At 52.8% G+C, this 22593-nt stretch overlaps 13 protein-coding genes across 13 annotated transcripts; 7 read left to right on the top strand and 6 right to left on the bottom strand.

The window, feature by feature from the left end:
- Nucleotides 1-728: 728 nt before the first annotated feature.
- Nucleotides 729-1439, top strand: SAICODRAFT_55285 (uncharacterized protein; the record flags this gene model as incomplete). Its single annotated transcript, XM_019169364.1, has 1 exon — nucleotides 729-1439. One exon carries the CDS (start codon nucleotides 729-731, stop codon nucleotides 1437-1439), a length of 711 nt encoding a protein of 236 aa, XP_019025200.1.
- A 460-nt stretch (nucleotides 1440-1899) lies between these two features.
- Nucleotides 1900-2727, bottom strand: SAICODRAFT_48781 (Scramblase; the record flags this gene model as incomplete). Its single annotated transcript, XM_019168940.1, has 3 exons — nucleotides 1900-2025; nucleotides 2104-2478; nucleotides 2536-2727. Coding segments are annotated over 3 exons (693 nt in total), but the record flags the coding sequence as incomplete, so codon positions are not given.
- An 859-nt stretch (nucleotides 2728-3586) lies between these two features.
- SAICODRAFT_54854 (uncharacterized protein) lies at nucleotides 3587-4109 on the top strand (the record flags this gene model as incomplete). Its single annotated transcript, XM_019169327.1, has 2 exons — nucleotides 3587-3797; nucleotides 3889-4109. Coding segments are annotated over 2 exons (432 nt in total), but the record flags the coding sequence as incomplete, so codon positions are not given.
- A 13-nt stretch (nucleotides 4110-4122) lies between these two features.
- SAICODRAFT_29671 (uncharacterized protein) lies at nucleotides 4123-4280 on the top strand (the record flags this gene model as incomplete). Its single annotated transcript, XM_019167470.1, has 1 exon — nucleotides 4123-4280. A coding segment is annotated over one exon (158 nt), but the record flags the coding sequence as incomplete, so codon positions are not given.
- A 2470-nt stretch (nucleotides 4281-6750) lies between these two features.
- SAICODRAFT_6380 (uncharacterized protein) lies at nucleotides 6751-7335 on the bottom strand (the record flags this gene model as incomplete). The annotated part of the gene is made up of 1 exon (XM_019170017.1): nucleotides 6751-7335. One exon carries the CDS (start codon nucleotides 7333-7335, stop codon nucleotides 6751-6753), a length of 585 nt encoding a protein of 194 aa, XP_019025196.1.
- Nucleotides 7336-8329: 994 nt separating this feature from the next.
- SAICODRAFT_18168 (uncharacterized protein) lies at nucleotides 8330-11150 on the top strand. The gene has a single exon (XM_019165913.1). The coding sequence runs from the start codon at nucleotides 8672-8674 to the stop codon at nucleotides 11087-11089; it is 2418 nt and encodes an 805-aa protein (XP_019025195.1). The 5' UTR covers nucleotides 8330-8671; the 3' UTR covers nucleotides 11090-11150.
- Nucleotides 11151-11736: 586 nt separating this feature from the next.
- On the top strand, nucleotides 11737-12612 carry SAICODRAFT_29670 (uncharacterized protein). Its single transcript, XM_019167469.1, has one exon. The coding sequence runs from the start codon at nucleotides 11764-11766 to the stop codon at nucleotides 12535-12537; it is 774 nt and encodes a 257-aa protein (XP_019025194.1). The 5' UTR covers nucleotides 11737-11763; the 3' UTR covers nucleotides 12538-12612.
- Nucleotides 12613-12765: 153 nt separating this feature from the next.
- SAICODRAFT_54939 (ras-related GTP-binding protein A) lies at nucleotides 12766-13838 on the bottom strand (the record flags this gene model as incomplete). Its single annotated transcript, XM_019169331.1, has 4 exons — nucleotides 12766-12973; nucleotides 13027-13572; nucleotides 13631-13697; nucleotides 13748-13838. 4 exons carry the CDS (start codon nucleotides 13836-13838, stop codon nucleotides 12766-12768), a joined length of 912 nt encoding a protein of 303 aa, XP_019025193.1.
- A 298-nt stretch (nucleotides 13839-14136) lies between these two features.
- SAICODRAFT_29669 (uncharacterized protein) lies at nucleotides 14137-15264 on the bottom strand. The gene has a single exon (XM_019167468.1). It carries the CDS (start codon nucleotides 15210-15212, stop codon nucleotides 14157-14159), a length of 1056 nt encoding a protein of 351 aa, XP_019025192.1. The 5' UTR covers nucleotides 15213-15264; the 3' UTR covers nucleotides 14137-14156.
- A 1224-nt stretch (nucleotides 15265-16488) lies between these two features.
- On the bottom strand, nucleotides 16489-17058 carry SAICODRAFT_213568 (uncharacterized protein). The gene has a single exon (XM_019166418.1). The coding sequence runs from the start codon at nucleotides 17015-17017 to the stop codon at nucleotides 16532-16534; it is 486 nt and encodes a 161-aa protein (XP_019025191.1). The 5' UTR covers nucleotides 17018-17058; the 3' UTR covers nucleotides 16489-16531.
- A 94-nt stretch (nucleotides 17059-17152) lies between these two features.
- Nucleotides 17153-20799, top strand: SAICODRAFT_70326 (uncharacterized protein). The gene is made up of 2 exons (XM_019170555.1): nucleotides 17153-17296; nucleotides 17347-20799. Exons 1-2 carry the CDS (start codon nucleotides 17216-17218, stop codon nucleotides 20707-20709), a joined length of 3444 nt encoding a protein of 1147 aa, XP_019025190.1. The 5' UTR covers nucleotides 17153-17215; the 3' UTR covers nucleotides 20710-20799.
- SAICODRAFT_90501 (uncharacterized protein) lies at nucleotides 20783-21633 on the bottom strand. Its single transcript, XM_019171700.1, has 2 exons — nucleotides 21337-21633; nucleotides 20783-21240 (listed from the first exon to the last, which is right to left on the bottom strand). The coding sequence occupies exons 1-2, from the start codon at nucleotides 21598-21600 to the stop codon at nucleotides 20974-20976; spliced, it is 531 nt and encodes a 176-aa protein (XP_019025189.1). The 5' UTR covers nucleotides 21601-21633; the 3' UTR covers nucleotides 20783-20973.
- A 118-nt stretch (nucleotides 21634-21751) lies between these two features.
- Nucleotides 21752-22390, top strand: SAICODRAFT_213520 (uncharacterized protein). Its single transcript, XM_019166417.1, has 3 exons — nucleotides 21752-21965; nucleotides 22044-22204; nucleotides 22241-22390. The coding sequence occupies exons 1-3, from the start codon at nucleotides 21797-21799 to the stop codon at nucleotides 22253-22255; spliced, it is 345 nt and encodes a 114-aa protein (XP_019025188.1). The 5' UTR covers nucleotides 21752-21796; the 3' UTR covers nucleotides 22256-22390.
- The last annotated feature ends 203 nt before the right edge of the window (nucleotides 22391-22593 follow it).

Below are 22593 nucleotides of genomic sequence, written 5' to 3'. Positions count from 1 at the left end.
CACCCGGGTTGACTGCTCTGTAATCTACGCTCAGAAACGGGGTGATCCCTTGCCTTACGCGGAAGGATCACAACAAAGAGCAATTACCTCACTGATATACGGTGAAAGACATCACAAAAGAAAGCAAAGAACTGAAAAGAATGGACTGAGATTGCCTGTCAAATTTGAGAGTATTTGGGAGTGTCGATTTATCAGATCCGAGATCTAAGTTATCAGATGAGCAGCTACGCCGCACGCCTAATTAAGTTCCGCCTAACCGCCAATATCGCCTCGACATCTCAAAACTTCCAAATTTTACAAGTCCCATCAACATGGGTGAGATCCCTTGCAACTGTCGTGTTGATCAATTGGGCGATTGCTGACTTTGGGTGATAGCCGACATGTTTCCCGGAACTTTTCCCCCAACTGGGTGGGTGCCTTCAATCGACATCACCAAAGCCGAGATACCCTACGCTGTGAACGATGGAATTATCACCATCCCCGACGTCATTACACTTAGTGGTAGCTCAGAGGAAATCGAGTACTCCTACTGGTCTGTCTGCCACTCCATCTTCCGATTCGGCCCTGAGCCTGAGGCCGCTTTACCTGGCAGACCCTCCATCCCAGTCACCCTCTCCTTCAGTGAATCAATCGAAGAGGCTATCTTCCCCCTTTATGAGTGCGGCCTCTTCACCCGCGAAACAAAGAAAACAGAGGATGGGAACATGATCTACAGCATCACCCGCGACATGTTTTACCAATGGCACTCACCGTTGCCGGGCACCCACTGGCACCTCCTTTCTCAACCTCCGGCTCCGACGTCATACATCACGACCAACAACTTCCGCCACCCGCGCCGCATCCCAAACCCCGAACTCAACGCCGAGATCTACACCCGCGACATCCCCTCCCTCTCCTCCACCTTTACCCTCCGCGTCGTCGACCCCAACTCAACCGAACACCTCCATGCCTTCCACGAATGGCAAAACAACCCCCGTGTTGACTACTTCTGGGGAGAAAAAGGAACGATCGAGGCGCACAAGACGTATTTGGAGAATGTTACGAAGGATCCGCATACGCTTTCGTTGATTGGGTATTTTAATCGTGAGCCATTTGCGTACTTTGAGACGTATTGGGTTGCGGAGGATCGTCTTGCGCCGTTCGTGTCTCCTGCGGCTCTCCCATACGACCGAGGTCTCCACCTCCTCGTCGGTAACGAGAAGTTCCGCGGCCCTCACAGAGTCAAGGCATGGCTCTGGTCGATCCTCCACTTCTTGTTCTTGGACGATGTGAGAACCGAGAGGATCTTGATGGAGCCCAGGGCCGATAACGAGAAGTTGTTGGCGTACTTGCAGGGTGAGGGATTCGCGAAGAAGGGATGTTTCAATTTCCCGCATAAGCAGTTTGCGTTGATGGAGCTGTCTCGTGAAGAGTTCTTCAGGAAACCGATGAGGAATTAGAGTGGTGCATAGCTAGACACGTAGTACAAAACATAACACCAAGCTGAAGGATGACGCCGAAGAATTGATTGAACCCAACTTACTCATCACTCAACACATCCCACCAACTCCCGCCCTCACCCTGCCCCTCACCACCAGGCTGCTCCCACCCCTCCCCCCAAACCTCATCTTGACCCTGCCCTTGCTGCCCTCCCTGATCCCACCACGGCCTATCCTCCTGAGCTTGACCCTGACTCTCTCCAACGCCACCCCAAGCATCCGTCGGCACATCCTGACTTTCGTTCCCCCACGCATCCCTCATTTCCTCCGCCCCCGCTAACGTCCCCGCATCCGCAACCCCTCCAGTCGCCCCAACCCCCACCACACCCCCCGCAACATCAGCCCCCGCTCCCGGTCCTTCTGCTGCTGGTACAGGCGGCGTGGTGGTCCCTGGGAACGGAAACCACAACGGCATGAATCCCATCCCACCACCATGTCCTGACAATTTCGAGAAGTAGTCAAAGTCGATTGATACGGCTGTTGCGAGCATGACTGCTCTTTGGTCCAACGTAAGACCGTTTTCATTTACCGGGACGAGGGCGCCGCCCTTAGCTTCTTGTTGCTGCGCAATGGCGGCATCGGCTGGGTTAGCCGGTCCGGGGAGCGCGGCGGGGTTGGAGGAGACAGAGGTGGTCTGATGTGACGACGCATCCATCCTCAACACATAATTCCCCGTATCCGTGAACAACTCCCTCGCAAAGCCCGCAAAATTCCGATTCACACTTCCCACCAACCCTCCGCTTTCATCCACCAACGAAAAATCCCAACTCAACATAGGCTCGTTGATGAGAGCAAACTGCTCCATTGTCCCCGAGCGGTTGTGGAAGAGGTTGTATTTTCGGCGGGTGAGGTGCCAATGTTGTTGGGATTCGCCGATCAAGGTGGAGTCGGAGAGACCAGGGTCGGTGAAGACTTTGATTTTGGAGTTGATGTAGGAGAAAGGACGTTGGATCGTTAACACCTCCCGGCCCTCACGATCCAGAACATGTGCCTTGAATGCCTGTACGAACGCACGTTAGCCTCGTAACATACTCGGGGTTCTGTAATGTTGACATACTCGATGGGTCCTAAACGCCTGCCTTTGCAATGTCCCCATCATACCCAAGTCCTCCTCGGCCATATAACCCACATGCTGCCCAGCTGGATCCATCAAGACATATTTATTTGCTTGTTCGAACCCGAGGAAGACGTTCATCATCTCGATTTGACGCTCTACCACCAACGCAGGCTGTTCGAGCAGTTTGGCGGCGGGTGTGTCGCGCTTTACCAGGCCGAGCGGGTCGTCAGGGACGATGACGGGAATATCGAGGGGAGATGAGATGAGCGAGGTACTCTGGACGGTTGATGCTTCTGATGAAGCAGAGTCAATGGATGTGGGAGGTCTTGTTGGTGGCCGTCTCGCGGGTCGAATTAGTCTTGTGCGAAGTCCAGTGTCAGGACGACGGCGGAGCGACGACATCTCCCTCAACTGCGATCCTAGAGCGGCATTCTCTGGAGGTATCAGATTCTTGATTATAGCGGATCGGAGTAGCATTGGTGTTGATCTTGATTTTCTTGTCGAGCTCGACGGGACTTCTGAACTTCTGGGTTTCTGGGTTTCCGGGTGCGTACAAGTGCACGCAGGATACGGATGCATTACTGCTGTGTGCAGAATTCTTGACGCGCATTTCCGTACATGCGCGAGAACCCTGTAAGCGTCAGAGAAAACACCTCCAAACAGGTCGGAAAAAGGTCTAAGAAACTCAGGGACAATCGACCAATATGCTTCTGGGAAGGATGTCTACGATATTGCAACCAACATCGAGAGGTCTTCTCACACAGTTTACCGTGTTGTGAAGAGTTTGGAGGAGACAGAGCTTACTGAGCGTAAAGGCAACTCAACCTGCGGGCGCAAACCGGCTATTGACGAGTTTTTGGGCTCGGTAAGTAGACTATTACTGCCTACGGGTACCACCAAGGGCATCACTAAATGATCGCAACAAAGCAAATACTCAAATACTTGAACGACAAAAACCCTACCCTCTGTCAAACGACTGTGCTCAGTTTCTCAACAATCAATCGCTACATCTCTATTGCGCTACCATGTCACCCGCTACCTGCAAAAGATTGGATATACCCATAAGGTCTTAACCTTACAGGCAGCCCGGCGCAACGCCATCTTACGTGCAAACCATGCCATTGAGATGGCTGACTATACTCAAGAGCAGCTGGTATTTCTCGACAAATCAGCCGTGGATGAGCGCACGGGTTCAAGAAAATTTGGATACTCACCGACCGGCACACGCGCGCTCCAGGAGAGGGTCTTTGGACATTCAACACGTCGGAGTGTGCTACGGCATTGACCATTGAAGGTTTGGAGGCGCTACGAATCTTTCAGGGGTCGCTGACCGATTCGCCGAATTCATCGAAGAGGACCTGCTACCAATCGCTGACCGATTCGCCGAATTCATCGAAGAGGACCTGCTACCAATCGTTGGCCCATTCCCTGGTCCATTCCCTGGTCCAAACAGTGTCATTGTTCTTGATAATTGTTGCATTCATTATGATCCAAGGGCTGCTGAACTTAATGAATCAACATGGGTGCCGCATTCTTTTCTTACCACCATACTCACCCAACCTCAACCCAATTGAGCTCTGTTTCAGCATGATGAAGGCCTGGATGAAGCGCAATAACAACGATCCTGAAGCCCGTCTCGACCCTGCCTTTTTTATCCGCAAAGCGATCGACTATCTCAACACCGATCTCGGAAAGATTTGCAATTTGTACACGGGCTGTGGTTATGCGCTGACCGGCATGGATTTGCGCCAATCTTTTGATACCAACCGTCAAACGGCCGTTCGAGCAGCTGAGCGGGTGTAGCTATTATTCGTTAGTTAGTCTCAGTATTTTCATGAATCAAAGGGACATTTTGTTCATTATTCACGTACTTGCCGTTCTCACGAGTCTTTTCCCTAATAAAATGGCTGGGAACTGCCCCAACTACATAGCATGGAAGTGTAGCTTACTAGTCTACGCTCCTCTGAGACAAGAATTATGCACACTAAGCCCTGCTTTGGCGCGCATGTCAAGCATATTGCACGCTAATACCTGCATTGGCGTGTAGAATGCTTCACAACGTCATTTCGTGCTCGACGGAGTATGTGAGAGTTTTGTGCTTATTGCAAAAGAATCAAGGATTGTGGATTAGAAAGCAGTACAGTACGGCAAAGATAAACATAAAGCAAAGCTTTCATCAAACTCCTGGCTCTCTGTCATGAACCGAAGAACTACTTCGAGTTTCGCGATCTACTCGAGACTCGATTTGTCTCGGGTCCTATCATGGCTCATCTTATCTTCACTCCTTTCGTTCAAGATCTTGTTCTCGGCGCCACTGAGCTAACTAAATGTGGAACGCCACCGAGCAAGGGTTTAGACTGTCGTCCAAAAAACTGTATATAAGGAAAGGCCCTATGCCTTCCTTTAGATCTTCACTGGTTAACTCAACAAGTTCGTCTCTCTATTCGAATAAGTAATTCGGTCATCTCGTCACACCTCATCTAACTCGTCAGATCTCGTCCCGGAGTACTTGCAGTATCCCTTCTCGTCTCGACCGCATTACACTCTCGTAGACCTCGAAGGGTGTCTCCTCGAGGCCTAGCGGTTGAGGCCTCGATTGCTGCTCCCGCTGGATACTTTTCCGACCCGGCCACCACTTGCACGTAATCCTCACTCATCCATGCTTCACAGGCGGTAGGCCATTCGGCTCGATGTTCTTGAGATCGTTGAGCATTACTCCATTTTTGATGATTGCATCTCGAACCGTCTGACAATCGAAGTCAATGTAGTCTGGAACCTTGGTCTTGACATAGGCTAGAAACCCATCCAAATCATCAGCAGCCAGCCCTTGAAGAGGGATCGAGCCCCTGAGCATTTGCGGGTCAATGGTCGTGGTCGTTGGGGTCGGGTCGGAGTAGGCTGATTGACGAAGGTAGCGATAGAATCGAATTGAGGCGCAGTCACCGGTGTAGGTAGTTGAGGGACACCGGACGCAGAGTGCCTGCTTTCAGGTGTTTCCGATTGATCTGTCAACTTCAATGGTTCAAGCAACCCAGCAAAAAGGGGATCATGGATGGGCGGATCATCCACGGTAACTCCTGGTTCATTCGTCACAAAGTACTTAGACCATAGATTGAGGAGATCATTGGTAACTGTTGTATGCTTAAGAGGTGTATTGGTAAATAGTAAGCTAAAGGACCCCCGATAGGCGGGGTATAAGTATGCGCAAGGCCCTAGTAGCCACGTCCAACCCACGTGCAGTAACTGCATTAGTGTCATGAATGGCTTCATGACCTCCGGTTTCCCACACTCTTCCTGTGATCATGCAATGTCCATGTACGTTCATGTATGTGTCCTATTATTAGGTTTTATGTTTATGTCTTACAGTTACGTCTTAAGTTTATGTCTTAGCTTATATTAGTCTTAAGTAGTTCTGGCTTGGTGGCTTGGTGGCTTGGCAGCGTGACGGCACGGCAGCAGAGCCATTCCCCAACGGAGCCGTTCCCCAACAAACGGCTAGTCTGGATTAGTATATAAAGGGGGGTTCCTCCTCCCTTCCTTAGTTCTTTAGTTAGCAACAAGAGTCTTTGAGAAAACCAAGACCTCTTCCTACCTCGCCTCTCTTGTGGGTTCCTTAACCTCTTGAGTCTTCGTTCGCCTCGCCACTTCGAGTTATCCCCGTTCACCAAGTCGTCACTCAGTCTCGGTTACGTACCCAAGCCGCCCTTGACCTTCGTCTACATCTTGTTCCGTCAGTCTTGGTTTGGGCCTGGTCTTACTAGTGATTATGTCTACGCCTTCCGCCTTCCGCCTTACGCTTACGTCACTGTTACGTCCCCTCGGTCTCGGTCCCCTTCACTGGATAGACTCCGCCCGACTCGTGTCAGATTACACCTTCGATTTCAGCAGCGACGAGTGTTGTGACTTGTTTAGGAGACACGACCCCCGTCCCTGACAATTAGACAGGTAACCTGCATAGTAGATGGTAGGTGCCCAACAGTAACGTATCGATATTGTCCAGAAAAGGGATGAACATAGCAGTACTGCTGGTGTTGCTTGGCGCATTTATGCTTAGCCTGCCGGGTCTGAACAGCAATGACCATTGGAGCGTTGAGGATCATTCGCAAGTTCATTCGAAATGCCCTGGAGAGCACTGTTGGTAGCACTGTGCCTAGGTCGAGGGATGAGAGGCTTTCGAGCCTTGGGCTGAGTCTGAGGGGCGTGCACGGGGGTTTGCTAGTCAAACTCGAGTTGAGAAGCAGCCCTTGTAGGGCAGTATTGTGTATTGATTAAGATGAAAGCTGACCATTCGACCTTGAGCGTGTGGCGCTCAACGTGGACGGCATCAATGAAGGCTTCCCAGTCGTCCTCTGTTCGTAGTCTACACCATGGTGCATCCCGGCTCCTCCCACAGCAGACTTTCCAGTTGATGTTGGGCTTCAGGGAGTATTTGTTGACGCCTTCGACGACCATATGATCATGAAGGAGCTCCTCGAGGGCGACATCGATCAAAAGCTGCTTTTGGTCGGCCCAAGACCTGACTGGATTGACCGTCCAGGGTATTTGAGGGTACTTGTGTTTTTTTTCCCTGGTGACGAGAATGAAGACCTGGAAGTCGTCGAATCTGCTGATAGTATCAACCGGTGCATCTTCGTCTTCGAGTTCGATGACTGTCTCAGGCTTTTTTTCCCTCCAGACTGTATTTGTAGGTGGTGGTGAGGCTGCATCCTCAAGGAGACGGGAGGGCGATTTCGGGGTCCGGGTCGATGCCCTGCATTTATGGGAAGCCTTAGCAGCTCCTTTCACCTTCCTAGGAGGCATTGTCAAGCTTTGGTGCCTTGGTTGGTGGGATAGTCGCGTCCTGCACGGAGACGCAGTAAAATGATGCGCGTCAAGAATTTTGCACACAGCAGTAACGGGGTTGACAACGCTAGCACGACTGTGATGTATCGACCGATCTGAACGCCTTCTTCCCCAACTTTACGATCCAGCATTCAGCTCCAAACATCACAACCATTTCCACCCACAACCTACTTTACCAGTCGCCTCTGCAACATGAAACGAGACAACTTGCGGAAGAGCCACCAATTTATCAGCCCTGGCATAGCTTCACCCTGTTCGCCGGGCCGGAATCGGTTTCCCAGTACCTCTTCCGCATTCTCCTTGTGCTCCTCAACGCCTCACTGTCAATTGCGCCGTTTCGATGTCTCGCAGCGTTTGAAAGGGTGTAGGATGTACCGGCTCTGCCATGAGTGGTGTGTCCCATGTTATCCTTTCGAGGGCTGTGAGATCGAGAAAACGGCTAAATGTCATCGCATGTCATCTCATGAAAAGGATCGACTTCACTTTGAAGGCGCAAGGGTAGGCGAAAGATGTACCGGCTTCGTTACGCTCTTACGGGAGGGGGGGGGGGGGTCTACTGGACTCCTTTTCGCACGCTTTCAATTATGTATTAACGATTTGTCTGCCAGGTATATACCGGTAGCTACTCGCAATAACGTAAACACCGAATCATCCGCAGGCTTCGATCCTCCGCCTACTGTTCGTGTACAGGACCACGTACATGGACTATGCATGATGAGTAGACGGCAGAACCGGCGCAGTTTGATACAATAACTAGATCCACTCGCCCATCCACTTACATTGTGGACATGCGAGGTACTGTAAAGCCGGAGCCCTCAAACGGCCTTACAAGTAGTGCTGATTACATACGGGTAACGCAGATGACCGTTCATTCAATGTTTGTTTATACGTCCCCGCTTTGCATAGGACGCGCCTGTACCCCTCAACTTCGCGGGCGCATTCCAAACACCACAACGCTTCGACCGCAGGAGAACCGAGCGTGCACTGGGTAGCTAGGGGTCATGGCAGACGTACGGCGTGCAGCTCTCATTTCCACGATGGTGATCCGCTTTTCAGCTCAATATACTCGAGTAATCCACTTCTCTCTCCCTCGTTTCTCCGTCCAACTCGCGTTCAAAGGGTACCGCTGAAGGTTTGCGGTCATTCTTTTCCTGCAACCTGTCCGATCCCGTTCCATTCTTTACCGACAAGTCACTCTCTTTACTTTCAATTCGTTCTCTGTTCGACGCCCGACGATATCTTTTACTTACTACAACAACGACTTACGACGCGACTTGATTGATCCGACGACACTATGGCCATCACTGTTTCCGTTACTGTCCCAGCGGGTTTGACGGGAGCTGCGCTCACCTCCTACTTGTTGGGAACCGATTCACCTTTGACGTTGGATACCGGGAAAACCATTTCTATTGCAACGGCCACTACTACTTCGTCTGCGACAACCACCTCCACGAGCAGTTCGAAGACGGCCGCCAAGACCACTTCGTCCTCCACCACTACCGCTCAAAAGACCACGTCGACTACCACCCCTACCCCTACCCCGACGTCTACCTCCTCAACTACCACGAGCAAAAAGTCGACAACCTCCAGCAAGGAAACCACCAGTACAACAAGCTCCCACACCACCAGTGCCACCCTCCCCAATGTGTCAACCTCGACGACGTCCTCAGTCACTTCTTCGGCTACGGCGTTGCTTGTGTCCGCTGTCTCATCAACCACAAGTGCAACACTCGCACTCAGTTCCACTCACACAACCTCCTCGTCCTCCGCAACCGGTACCGCGATCTCCTCCAAATCATCCGCATCAAACTCTTCTTCCTCTGGCTCGTCCAACACTGGCGCCATCGTCGGAGCGGTCGTTGGTGTCGTCCTCGGTGTCATCGCGATCTCCGCTTTGCTCGGCCTTTACCTCGTTCGCAAGCGTAGAAGAAGGCAAGCTGGTATGGTCGAAATCACCGACACGCCCAACGAGAAGTTCGACGCGTTCCGCACCCCACAAGTTGGCTCGAACGAGATGAAGACACCCAATGTTCGTGTCGGGAAGAGCCCTGGACCTGATTTCGACTTTGGCGGATTGGTGCCGGTTGAGCATGGTCAGGGAAGGAGGTTGAGTTACATGAACCCTGGGGCTGCTGGAAGCCAGCACTCTAACCTTGGTTTGGGGATCGAGACACAGAGTGTGCGGAGCATGGAGCCGACTTTGCCGCAGGTTGCTATTGATAGTCAGAACCAGCAGCGCGTCCTCCTTGCTGGTGCCGCTGCTGCGGGTGCTATGGGCGCTGCGGGTGCGATGAGGCCCAACACCCCCGGCAGCGAGAGCAGCTTCGGTAACGATGCTGCCTCTAGCCCCTCTGTTGGTGGCCTGTCCCCCGGTCCTCGCGGGCAACTCCAGCCTCCGCGTCGCAAGCCTCTTGGACAAGGACCTCCTGGAGGGGCGATCCAGCACTACGCTCCCCGTGGCCCTCCTGGAGCTATGGGACCCAATGGTCGCCCTCTTTCTCCCCTTGGTCAGGGTGCTCCTGGTCAGCGTCGTCCCGGTCCTCCTGGACCTCAGGGTGTTTGGCCTCGTCCGATGTATCCTGGTGGTCCTGGCATGCCCGGCCAACCTGGCCCCGGTCCTCAACAGCGTGGTCCTCCCGCGCCCTACAGGCAATACCCCGGCCAACAGCCTCCGTTGTCGCCTATGGGTGCACCCACGTTCCAAGGACAACCTGGTCCTGGACCTCAACAGGGTCAGCCTAGGATGATGAACATGCAGCAGCCCCCATCTCCGCCGAATGTACCTCCTCCGGGAGTTGCTGGTGTAGCCGCTGGCATGATGATTCCCGGACCCTCGATGACGCAAAGTCAGAGTATGGCTAGCTTGGCCACCACCGGCTCCATCGAGTCCGCGAACACCTCCGTCCTCAACCCCGAAAATGTCTCCGCCCCTATGGCCATGGCAGAGTTGACCCCCGTCATGGAATCCACTCCCATGATGGAGTCTTCATCCACTATGGGTAATGCCGACGCTGACATTGAGACCATCCCTGGATCTCCCGCAGCCGAGGTCGAGCGTTCCAAGACTGTCGCTGCTGCAACGAACAAGTGGGCCGAGAAGAGGAAGGTGTTGAACCAGATGCTGAATCAGGAGCAGCAGTCGCCTGTTGTCGCGCAGGAGGAGAACGTGTCGTCGTCTTCTGAGGCTACTGTTCTTGCAGCTGGAGCTGCTGCTGCTGCTGCCGCTGTTGGTGTTGCTGCTGTTTCTTCAGTTGACATGGATGAGGAGGAGGAGTCCGTTCCCGAGCCTGCTGCCGAGGCGTCGAGGCCGAAGAGTCAGTATGTTGATGCCCCCGAGGCTGAGGCGGCTGAGATCCAGGCTGCACAGACTGCCCGTGTTGGTCAGGACTACCGTTCTCCGACTATGAGCGTGTTCAACATCTTTGGTGACGAGAACGCTATCGACGCTGCTGCTGCCCCTGAGGAGACTCAGGAGTCTGTTCCGGTTGGAGAGACTGTTGAGGTTGCTGCTCAGCGAGAACCCGAGGTTGAGTCCGACTCTGAGGCTGAAGAGGGGGTTGAGCAGGAGGAGAAGCGAGAGTCCTTGGCTGCCGTTGCGGCCACCCAGGCTGAAGAAGCTCAGGAGGAGCAGAGTGGTGATGATACCGAATTCGAGGCCGAGTCTTCCGAGGAGGAGTCTGAAGATGAGGAAGAGGAGAAGAAGCAGGAATAAACAAGAACCAAATAATAAAGTTGAACTTCGAAAGGGAAGAAGAGGATTTAGGAAGGTTATCTGGTAAAAGATGTTTAGGTTAGGCCGGCCTGGTGCTTTTGTTACGCTTATGTCTCCTTTTTGTCTAATTGATCAACCACAAACGTGCACGACGACTTCGGGATATGCATTCAGTTGAAGACATCTAGAAATCCGGCCAATGGCCGGGAACATGATGGAGACGTAATCTTACAGCGCCTGGAAGTAGTAGAATCGGGGTGAAATCAAAGAGACGTGACTGTACAAAGCGTAATGCCAAGCAAGCAAGATCAGAAGAACAATGTTTCATTATAGACAACCTAGTCGCACATAGAAGGAGGAAAGCAAGAGGATGTCGGGATCATCTGACACCGCCAATCGCCACGGTGTAAGGGCTGTGGCAGTTCTTTAAAGACGCCTGTCGATAATTGCAACACTGAATACTTGGCATCAGGACTAATCGCACGAAGCTGCTGACGACAAGACTGTCGGATGCTTGACAACAAAAAGTTGTCGGTACGTAGAGATCTCAAAAACGCAGGCTGCGCTTCGATATTTATTCTCGCTGGTGGTTAGTCAGGGCACAGCTAAACGATGCCTGTCGCTGGACGTCACCGTGAGAAGAACGAAGGAAAACGATTCGAAAATTGGAAAACATGACGGATGACAAACCGGACAAGGATTTCTTGGATGCGATTATTGATTTTGATTGGGATGCACTTGCGGATTTGAACCGGAAGGCGGCGTCGTTGATGCGTCTTGCTGTTGGCCTGCCTTTTGCCACTGCTTCTTCAGGACCGTTGTTCACCGTCGGGGACACCGATGCAACGGACCTCACACTCTCAAATACCGATGCGAACGAAAGAACACCGCGGTATACCTCCGCTCTTGATGTGGTTGTCCCGCATTGGGAGATCACGCTCCTTGCTCCGGCACTTTATGTCAACATGCTGAAACGCGGATTCGGATTCCGGTCGGGTTTCTGGGGTGATCTACAAAAGGATTTGGACGGACTTGATGAGCACATGGATTCCATCTTCGGGATGCTTGGGCAGACATTTCCCAGGTTTCCTGACTTTGAGCGGACCCTCGGCTCAGCGGCATCCAATGAGGAGGACGGGCCGATGATGTCGAGTTGGTCTACTTCGAGTTCATCATCGTCATCTTTGTCTTCATCAGATCAGGAGAGTTCGGAGAAAAGAGTGGTTTCTACAAGCACCTCCACTTCTCGACGGTTGCAGGAAGATGGTCGTGTACGTGTTTACACCATGAAGCGCAAGGTGTTCTCGGATGGTTCAGAGGAAACGGAAGAGAACGACGAGATTGTCGATGGAAGGAACGGGAGCAATGGGAATGGGGGCGGAGTGACTAGCTGGAGGTTCAACGACGATGGCATCTTGTCTCGTACGTCTTGGCCTCCGCGTCAATAGCTGATGAAACATGGTATAAGGAACGCAATGATTGTGATGATGTGAGGGACGTTTTTCTTTCTTGGTGCACGGTGTTTTTCATTTGTATTTCTGATACCGTATCTATTTTCTTCAGTGACCGAGAATCAAGGGTATATTCATATCATCCACTTTCTTCAACCTTAACCTCAGGCTCTTGCTACACTTATATTGTTCACGTTGACACCTCCACTACAATATTGAAGCTTCTCATCGTTGGTCCTTAGACCCTCTATCATTCGCCTCGATCTTGTCGAAATATTTGCGAGCTGTAGCGATATTCATTAACGTGGTCGCAGATTGTACCGCCGGATCACTCATCACAACCATGATGTATGTGTTCGGCGTCAGTACGTCAATAAACGCCGAGAAGTTGTGAGCACGGAGTTCGAAAGCGTTGAATTGTGATTGCATTTTACTGTATGAAATGATCAGCATTCGCAACAGCAGTGATGTGCGGATCATCCATACCTGCAACTCAGCTTGAACTGCTTCACAATATTACTAATTTTCTCAAACCGGTGCGGATCAGGATGTTCCGCATCCTGCGCCCCAGCCGCATGTGAAATAACGAGGAATGTCGTTCGCTCAAACAATACGACCTCCTCTGCCTCCGCGATCTCCGCGAAATGGGCGAGGTGTCGTTCGAGCGTCGGAATGTTCGGAATGAGCGTGTAGACAATACTCGACCAAGCTTTATAGAGCGTCTCGTCCCAGATTGTAGTAGCAAGACATGTAACGCCCTTCCTCAATCGCGTCCGTTCCCGTAACGCATTTTGTCGGTCCTGGAAGAGACTTTCTCTTGCTTCCTCTTGTACGAGATCCATCTTGTGAATTAAACAAAACACTTGCGCATCTGGTGAGTTTTGGGCGAGTGCGTCGACGCATTGGGTGTAGGTATGGAGATCACGGTCGAACTCGCGGGATTCGACGTCGAAGACGTAGATGAGGACTTCGACGTTGCGGAAGATGTGGTCACGTTGAGATGCGAGGTAGTTTTCCATGAAGGCGTCTTGTCTGTACGTAGCCGGACTATATCAGCAAAGGCATGGTAGCTGTCATACCGGACACATACCCTCCACAATCCCACAAATTCAGGACGAGATTTCCAAGAAAGCGAACATGCGAGTGCTCAACATCGACTATATCACTGGGTCAGTGAATTGCTCGACATGCATGTACCATGACATACTTGTAGCTCCTAATCTCCGAGTGTCCTTCGCGACGTAGTTGCTGAATACAATACTCCGCATACTCGACTTGCCGGAGCCCGACTTTCCCATGAGCAGGACCTGTACATCATGTCAGAGACCTGTACTTGTACACAAATCAGAAGCGGCCCAGCATACCTTTTTTCTCATTGTGCTAGGATCGTGAATGGATGTAACGTAGATTTCCGCTGCTGAACCGCCGACGTACAACCCGGGTCGCTGGCACGCAGGTACGCAACCTTATCTTCAGAAGCCCCGACGTTAAAGGAGGAAGGATTAACAGGGGATTAATGTGTAATATCTTAACCAAAAAGAATGAAGGGTATCATCAACATTATTCGTCTCTTTCTCCTGGAAATGCTCCATCTCATCTCATGTTGACGTCCATGCTCACATGCCGTTTTGACTCTTGAACACATCCCACGCTGTATTCAACCTGTTGAACACACTTCCCGCGATCATCTTCTGCTCAACCGTAGCATCTTTGGATATCTTATCAGGATGCACCTTCCCAATCGCTTTCATATACACGATCTTCACCTTGTTCGGCATAACCAACTCCGCCATCCCGACCTTCTTCCAGCCAGCTTCAGGCCAGAGAACGTCATCCATCGATGCTAACAGCGCACGGAGATTCTGTTCTTTCCCGGATTGCCATGTGTCAAGTTTGGCGTTGACGGAGTCGTGGAGGGCGAGGCGTTCGTTGGATTCTGCTTCAGCGGTCGCATTCGCTTTCCGCAATCGCTCGACGGCTTCACCACTCGGCTCATCGCCCGCACCAGAGCCGGACCCTCCACCGAACCCAAGGTCATCCGCTGCACTCGCCCTAGCCTTTCCCTTCCCCTTAACATCCACCACAGTCGCAGGCTTTGGTGTACTAATCCTACTCACCGGCTTCGGATTCAACACCCCCTCACACCTCCTCTTCCCCTCCAACGCAACCCCCCCACCAACACCCATCCCAACCAACTCCTCCCAAACCCTCAGCGATTCCCTCCATTTCTCAACCTGTTCCAACCCCTGCGCTTTCCTCACCATCGCTTTCCCCCAAAACTCCTTCATCTCTTTGCCCTCTATTTGTTCGCCTTCGCCGCGTGCGGGGCCGATGAGGGTTAGGGCGGAGGAACAGTCGGAGAGGGAGGAACGGGGGTCGCCGAGTTTGAGGTGGGTCAGGGCACGGTTTGTGAGGATTGGGATGCGGAGGGTGGAAGAGGGGTGGAGGGGGGTTAGGGCGGAGGTGTAGGCTGCCAGTGCGGCGGAGTAGTCACCACGCTTGAAGGCTTCACTTCCCTCCTCGCGCTTTTTGGTCACAGTGGCCATATCGGCGGCACTAACCTGGACATCAGGCCTCGTAGGCGCGGTCGGTCGAGGACGGGCTTGCGACTGCGGTGCAGAACTCGAAGCAGCCGACTTTGGTCTCGAAGGAGCCGCCGTAGGCGGCGGCATAGACCTCGGAATCTCCCTCGGCCTACTTCCACTGCCACTCCCAGATACACCAACAGCGCCACCCCTCGATGACCCCTCCCCAAAGATATCCATCGTCGGCGACGTAAACGCTGAAGTCCCCGGACTAGACTTCGCCGACGATATAGCCGAGCTCGCCATCGAGGGCGGCGCACCACGACGGCGGGCAGGCGAGACATAGGTTTCGGGGTCGCCCGTGAAGGCCGAAGACGGCATCTTGCCTTTGCCCTTCCCAGTCGGGGGTGGAGCGGAGGGAGCCGTGGGGGACAGAGGACTGGGTGGAACACTTCCCCCAGCCCACCTCGGCGTAATTCCAATGACTGGATCAACACCAGTCTTGCCACTGCTGGCGCTTTCCACACTCATCGCACTACTCCTCGAATTCCTTCGGCTCTTTCTCGGATTCTCCATATCCAACATCTTCGCCTCCTCCGTAATCTCATAACTCTCCCTCATCTTCCCTTTACTCTTCTCGACCCTTTCCCTGATATCCTGGTCTCGCATCCATTTTGGTACATCGCTCGCTTCGGGTTCGGATGCGAGTTCGGCGAGGGTGCGGTGGATGCGGGTTCGGGAGGTTTTCCAGAGGGAGTTGGCACTAGTGAAGAGCGAGGAGGAGACGGTTGAGGCGAGGTCGTGGAGGTTGGATGCTACGTGCGCGGCGTTGGCGGCGGTGGTAGAGTCCATGCTGCGTTGGGAGCGGGCGGAGAAGGTGGAGCGGAGGGATTCGTTGGACGGGTTTTGTTGGATGGGGGCTCGACGGGGGGGTTGAGAAGGCTGCTGGGGTTGTTGGGGGACGGGGGTGGAGCCGCGGGAGTTGACGAGGATTTCTACGGCGGCTTGGACGTCTAGACCGCCTTTCGTAGCAGCCAGTGCAACGTGTGCTTGTTCGGCGGAGAAGCCCATGTCGACGATCATAGCCACTGCAGAATCCTTGGGGTCAGCTTCAGCCTTCGCCGGTTGCGAGGGATGAGTTGTAGGCGGCGAGGCAGCCTCAGATGCAGAAGCCTTGTGTTGAACGGGCTTACCAAGCAGTCCGAGGATATCATCATCATCGCCTTGTGTCTGTCGCTGCACAGCAGTCGAGGAAGAGATCGACGACATAAGTGAAGAGGTATCGAACGGGTCAAAAGCGGGCGCTGGAGATTTCGTGGATGATGATGTTGTGTGCGAGGAAACTGGACGGAGGTGCGAATCCATGTTGACCGGTGCGTCGGATGAGAAGGCTGCGAATAGATCTTCATCGTCGTTCCTGTAGGCCGTCATCAGAATCTTGTATGAAGTACGACATTCGAGGCAGCTTACCTTGAAGGATTAACTGCTCCCATCGTTGACGCAGCGGCCTTCGCCGGAACAGCAACCGGGGCTGGCGTCGTTGACCCGCTCATCCTGTCCCAGAAACTGTTATCGCCGTAATGCTGCTCAGCTTTCTTCCGTCGTTCTGCTTCCTCTGCGGCTTTCTCGGCCTCCAACTGCTTCCTTCTCTGCTCCATGGTCATATTTGCCGAGTTGACAGTCCCATTCTTCCCGAAGCTCACAAGGCTCGCAAAGGAATCTGTCTTCGCAGGTGCCGGCGTACCAGTCCTACTTCCCGTCGCACTCACGGTGGAAGAACCTTGCGCAGATCCATTCAGAGATCGAAGGTGCTGTGGCAGGGTATACTGTCCCTGAGTACCATTCGAGTTCGGTACGCCCAAATTCCCGTTCGAGGAGTCAGGCCGATGCTGCTGCTTTGCCGAAGAGGAACTGGATGTAATTGACCAATCCAGTCCTCCCAAATCGTTCATTTTGATCGTATCCGTTGGTGTAGTGTTTGTGTTCGTTTGGTATGATCCGGTCGTACAGGGTCGTACATCGGCTTGCAGCGGTGTCGCATGCGGCGCGTTGGACGCTCGGGAAGCTCTCGATATGTACGCGTTCGAGAAGGCCAACAGAGGCAACACCATTGTTGAATTTCACTCGGTTTTTGGGATGAACGGTATAGGATGGTGAGCAATGGACGAGCTGCTGAAGATTCGCTTGATGCGTCGGTGATCAACCGCTTTCAGGCGGGGTTGCTGGGCAATGTTTGTGTTTTCCCTCATGGTTCTTACAATGCATACTGATCCGTAAATAGTCTTTCGTCAGAGCTGAACCTGATCAAGCAGCAGTCTCAATCAGCCAACGGGATACACAGGTCATAGATGGTTCGTATCATGACGATACGTTGCCCACACGATCCAACATTTCTGGAGACGGGAACCCGGATCAACAGATTTCCCTGAACCTAGAATTCTCCCAATCACAATTGGAGCATACACAAACACAAAGAACCCAAACAGTAATCTCACGGAGAAGAACTACATTGAACAGCGAAGACGGCCTCCTGCCCGACGATCAAGGCGAGTCACAACTCCCTGAAGCCGACTTTGACTCCTCTCGCCGCTTCGCCCCACTAGCAGCCTCAACCAGTTGCGGTATCCAACGAAACCCTCTATCTCCCTTCATCGCACCATCTCCCGTCATGAAGGGGCCACCTAAACTCCGCTCCTCCCCCTCCGGCCTCACCCAATTCTTCCAATCCTCCCAAGACTCCCCCGACCTACCTAATGGCCGAGTATCGACCTATATCCCCATCCACGAATCCCAACAACGCCGATCACGAACCCAAGCCGCGCCTAAATCCAAGGACAAGGAACTCCCAGAATCGGATAGTTTCATGGATGACACGCCCGTAAGGAAGCGTGATTTGTCAGAAGCGGAGCTCCGGAACATGTTTGAAGCACTACGAGCGCCGAAGCCCGTTGCGAGGTTGGATGAGCCGGTTACGGATCCGGTTGGGCTAGAAGTTGAAGGAAGTGGGGCCGCGGTGGATGTGGATACGATGGATTCCTCCGCTCCTTCTCTGCGCTTCTCGATTCAGGTGCCGGAAACTGTAAAGAAGCCATCCCTACGACAACAAGCATCGTTTAAGACTACCACGGACGACGAGAACACTATCATGAGTGCATCGATGGATGATACAACGATGATCCGGACGGATGACCCCACGCAAGTACCTGTTAACTTGTCGCCTACCACACCGGCACTGCATGCGCGAGGGATGTTACAGGGTATTACGCCGTTTACGATCGATAAGGGTATTGAGCAGACCCCGTTTCTGGATGATACCCCGAGTTTGTTGCGAGGTGCTGGTGGTGGACGGGCGAGTTTTATGGATACCCCTGTTCCACCACCTAAACACCGTGCACTCGCACCGGCAGATTCGTCCCCAAGCGACGGCAAAGACAAGGGCAGGTCGCAGTCCCGGACACCTTCGCCAGTACGAACCAGGAAAGACAGTTTGACAGTCCCCGCACATAGAGCGGCAGACTTGAGCTTCGATGTCCCTGAACCACCGCCGCTCGTCGGTGACGATGATGGGGATGAATCTTCCTCGCTTTCTGAAGCGGAGGATATGTCGTCGGAGGAGGATCGATCGGACGAGGATGAGGAAGAGGAGGAGAAGGAGGTTACGCCTATGCCGGCCACGATGAGGAAACGGGCGAATGTGGTTATGTCACAAATGTCGCAAGACGAGCCACAGTTGCCGGGGCCAATACCAAAGCGAGGCGAAGATCGTGCGCCACAGAAAGAGGCCATGCCCACGCCTCCTGGCGTGGGAGAGGAAGAGGAAGCATCACCGGTAGCTCTCGTTGTCTCGGGCCAGGCTCCCAGTCCGGTTCTGCAGCGGTATTCACCTGTTACGGTCGGTACGAAGCGAAAGCGTCAACCCCATCAATCCAACACACTGGAGGTACCCTCCTCAGTCATGGACGGCAGTCTCCAAAATTCCCATAACCGTCCACCTCTCCAGCCTGTTCATCCTCATCTGCCCCTAGCAGGTACGCCGAGTCCGCCTGTCCGATCAACAAAGAGGCAGAGGACAACGAGTCGTATCGTTATGAGTAGCCAGCCAGAAGGCCCAGACGAGTCGGCGCCGAGAAGGGCAGCACCGGAAGCTTTGGCAAGGGTGGAGGAAGAAGAGGAAGTATCGCGTGCAGACGATACCACTGCTGCTGTGCAAGAAATTGTCGATAACGGACAGACGAGCCCTAGCCAATCTGAATCTTCACGAGGATGGAGGGCCAGGGATCGGTCGACGTCTGTTACCTCTACCCAGACTGCACCCAAAACGGACATTCGACCTCAATCGCAGGACCATTCAACACGTGTGTTTGCCCTTTTCAGGGGTACCCCACGGAACTATTACACCGGGACGGTGATCCTGGACCATCAGGTCGAATGCAAACCTAACCATGTCTGGATCCGTTTCGATGATGAGAATGATGTTACGGGTACGGGGCCTTTGATTGCCGTTGAGCAGCATCAGGTTAAGCCGTTGGACATGCATGTCGGTGATGTCGTGCGGTTAGACATTGAGGTCCACGGGAAAGCGTTCTTTACAGTGGTAGGGTTGAAACGGGTGGAAACAAGCACGCCCAGGAGAGCAGATGTCTCCGGAAACAACGTTGTCACCGTCAGACGTCACGAGAAGGAGAAGCCGTTCGACGTCCCAATCGAGCGGGTCATCCTCACCCCGAAGCTGTTCAAGCAGTTTCGGGACAGAACTCTGTCCACGCCTACTGTAATGTCGCCTTACTCCACAGCTTCCACTCCACCGCGGAGACTTCCATCGACTGGTCATCATCACGCACGCCGTATGAGTCCCATGGTTCAGCGATTTACGACACAAGTCAGCACGTTGTTCAAAGGGTGTGTATTCGCGCTTACATTCTCCGGGGACGATGCAGCCAGGGACGAAGTGACCCGAGATATCCGTCTTCACGGAGGCCGCATCCTCGAGATTGGTCTCGACGAGTTGTATCACTCGTTATCGGACGATAAACCAAAGGCAGCATTGGTGCCCCGAGCCGACATCCAAGGCCACAAATTCGCCTGTGTCATCGCAGATCGATACTGCCGGAAAATCAAATACCTCCAAGCCCTTGCTTTAGGTCTTCCATGCCTCAGCTTCCGCTTCATCAAAGACTGCATCAAAACTGGCGAAAAGATGGATTGGCAAACCTACCTCCTCCCAGCCGGAGACTCAGATTACCTCCACGGAGCATGTCGATCCATGCAAGTCGCACCTTTTATCGACGGGATCAATCTTTTCGAACGGCTTACAGAAAAGCATGGATTGCTGGATGACAAGTCCGTGCTCATCGTTACGGGGAAGGGTAGGACGCAGGAAACGAGGAAAGTGTATAAGTTCTTGACGTATGCGATGGGCGCTGCGAAGGTGGATAAAGCTCCTGATCCGGAGACAGTTGGTGCGCATTTACGACGGAAAGCGGCGAAGGGATGGGATTATATCATTGTGGGGAAAGAGGATGAAGCGAGTAAGATTAAGAAGATGGCTGGACTTGGGGACGAGAAGGAAAAGGGGAAGGAGGGGAACAGGGTTGTTGAGGTGGAGTGGTTGGTGCAGAGTTTGATTTTGGGGAGGTTGATTTGAGGGGAGGGGATTGGGCATTTAATGGAACTGGCGTTTTCTCTTTTTTGTTGCGGTCTGGTTGTGGAGATCGCACGTGCATGGTTATAGGATATCTTTCAAATTCAATTCTTTGGCATCGTACGGCCTCGTCGAGCTCCCATCCTTACACAGTTATACTGCAAAATGCTACTTCGCGTCATCGATCCACGCTCATATATATGCGTCCAGCGTAACAGAACCACGCTCCAGTCTTCCTCTTTTTCCCCGCCGTAAACGAACTCACACTCAAGCCTGAATCCTCTCAACTCCCGCATCCGCCTTCGCCGCCTTCGCCGCCTTCGACGCCTCTTCCTTCTCCCTAATATCCTTCTTTGAAGCCCACGGCGCCATCCTCAACAACCTCCGTCTCGGCTCACCCTCTGCTAAAGGAAGTGTCTGTCCACGCTCAAACACGACCCCAACCAATCTCCGCTTCGGGTATTTGGGGTCGTGGTAGAAGTGAACGAAACCGGGTTCGAGGGCGTAGAGGGTGTGGTCTTTGCCCATACCGACCTATAGCTGCTATGTTAGTATCGTGTATCCTTCAATCAGTGTCCCTGCTTAATTGTGGCGCGAGACCAAGACTGGGGTTTAAGGAGGGAGACTCACATTCTCTCCAGGATGGAACTTCGACCCTCTCTGCCTGATGATAATATTCCCAGACCTAACCTCCTGCGACCCAAACTTCTTCGTACCCAACCTTCGACCAGCGGAGTCGCGGTTGTTTTTGGTACTACCTCCTGCACGCTTTGTTGCTGTACGGATTTGACCGAGAGGGTTGAAGAGGGAGGTAAAGGGAGAGGGGGCGGCAGCGGAGGGGGAAGTGAAAGCGCCGACGGTGCGGAAGATAGAGGTTAATCTGGGAGGGAACATCGTGAGGGATGGCAGGGTGCTCTCTTCTTGGTGGTGAGCTTTCGAAGGTTGGTGTATCGTAGATTTCTGGAGTAAGGGGTCGTGCAGATGAATTAAACCGCAAAATGGAATTAAATCAAAACTATACGACACGTCGCAATACTGTCGTTGACCTCGACGCATCTACCTTTACAGGCTGATACTGGATTCGCTGGTCATGACTCGGCTACCCCTTCTCTTCGTCGTAATCGCTACGATTATTGCAACAGCCTCCGCACAATTCGGCAACATTTTCGACCAATTCTTCGGTCACCACGGTCAACAACAGCAACAACAGCAGCAAGCTCACGGCGGAGTCGAATGGTACAAACGTCAACACGAAGCTGGTACCACATCCCTTTCCTCCCATGCCCTCCTCCACGGGCTTCTCTTACGGGAATGCTAACGGATCATATGTGTTGTAGGCAACTGCCCGTTAGATAAATACGTATGTCCGGATACGATGGCATGTGTGGACGCGCCGAAGGATTGTCCGTGTCGTTTTGCGGGGGAGACGAAGTGTGTTACAGGGAAGGGGAGTTATGTGTGTTTGATGGGAGGAGGTGGGGTGGATGTTTGTAAGGAGGTGAAGAAAGTGATGCGGTGACAAGATTGGGAGGAGGTTCAGGAGGAGTGAATCAATTGGAACGGGATAGACACGATATATCTGCAAGAACGATTCATTGACTATACTAGTTGACGGTTCACAAGAATACTGAAGACAGGAGGAAAGCACTGTACACTTCATCGATGTTAGCTCTCATCCTCACAAGAACATGAAACTATCGATCCGCAATCACAAGCCGCTGGAAAAGGAACCCAATAAATCAGATACCGTTGTAGTTAATGCGCTGACATGTTTTGTTGAAAGGTCCGTTGTCTAGACGTCCCTCTCTTCCAGCAACGATGTGTAGACACATATCATCATATTGGGCTTTTCCAGATGTCTCCTCCATGATTGTGATTGCGGATTTG

The sequence above is a fragment of the Saitoella complicata genome (genome assembly GCF_001661265.1).
Source record: "Saitoella complicata NRRL Y-17804 unplaced genomic scaffold SAICOscaffold_7, whole genome shotgun sequence".
Classification (NCBI taxonomy): Eukaryota; Fungi; Ascomycota; class Saitoellomycetes; order Saitoellales; family Saitoellaceae; genus Saitoella; species Saitoella complicata.
Note: the sequence above shows the minus strand (reverse complement) of the source record. Positions and strands in the feature narration are given on the sequence as shown.

What these genes read in the sequence shown, in the direction of transcription:
- SAICODRAFT_18168 (XM_019165913.1), top strand. Translation starts at nt 8,672, where the DNA reads ATGGCCATCACTGTTTCCGTTACTGTCCCAGCGGGTTTGACGGGAGCT.
- SAICODRAFT_29670 (XM_019167469.1), top strand. Translation starts at nt 11,764, where the DNA reads ATGACGGATGACAAACCGGACAAGGATTTCTTGGATGCGATTATTGAT.
- SAICODRAFT_29669 (XM_019167468.1), bottom strand. Translation starts at nt 15,212, where the DNA reads ATGCCGCCGCCTACGGCGGCTCCTTCGAGACCAAAGTCGGCTGCTTCG.
- SAICODRAFT_213568 (XM_019166418.1), bottom strand. Translation starts at nt 17,017, where the DNA reads ATGAACGATTTGGGAGGACTGGATTGGTCAATTACATCCAGTTCCTCT.
- SAICODRAFT_70326 (XM_019170555.1), top strand. Translation starts at nt 17,216, where the DNA reads ATGGTGAGCAATGGACGAGCTGCTGAAGATTCGCTTGATGCGTCGGTG. An exon ending in AGGCGGGGTTGCTGGGCAAT is followed by an intron (nt 17,297 to 17,346) that starts GTTTGTGTTTTC and finishes ATCCGTAAATAG; the next exon opens with TCTTTCGTCAGAGCTGAACC.
- SAICODRAFT_90501 (XM_019171700.1), bottom strand. Translation starts at nt 21,600, where the DNA reads ATGTTCCCTCCCAGATTAACCTCTATCTTCCGCACCGTCGGCGCTTTC. An exon ending in AGTTCCATCCTGGAGAGAAT is followed by an intron (nt 21,241 to 21,336) that starts GTGAGTCTCCCT and finishes TAGCAGCTATAG; the next exon opens with GTCGGTATGGGCAAAGACCA.
- SAICODRAFT_213520 (XM_019166417.1), top strand. Translation starts at nt 21,797, where the DNA reads ATGACTCGGCTACCCCTTCTCTTCGTCGTAATCGCTACGATTATTGCA. An exon ending in CAAACGTCAACACGAAGCTG is followed by an intron (nt 21,966 to 22,043) that starts GTACCACATCCC and finishes TATGTGTTGTAG; the next exon opens with GCAACTGCCCGTTAGATAAA.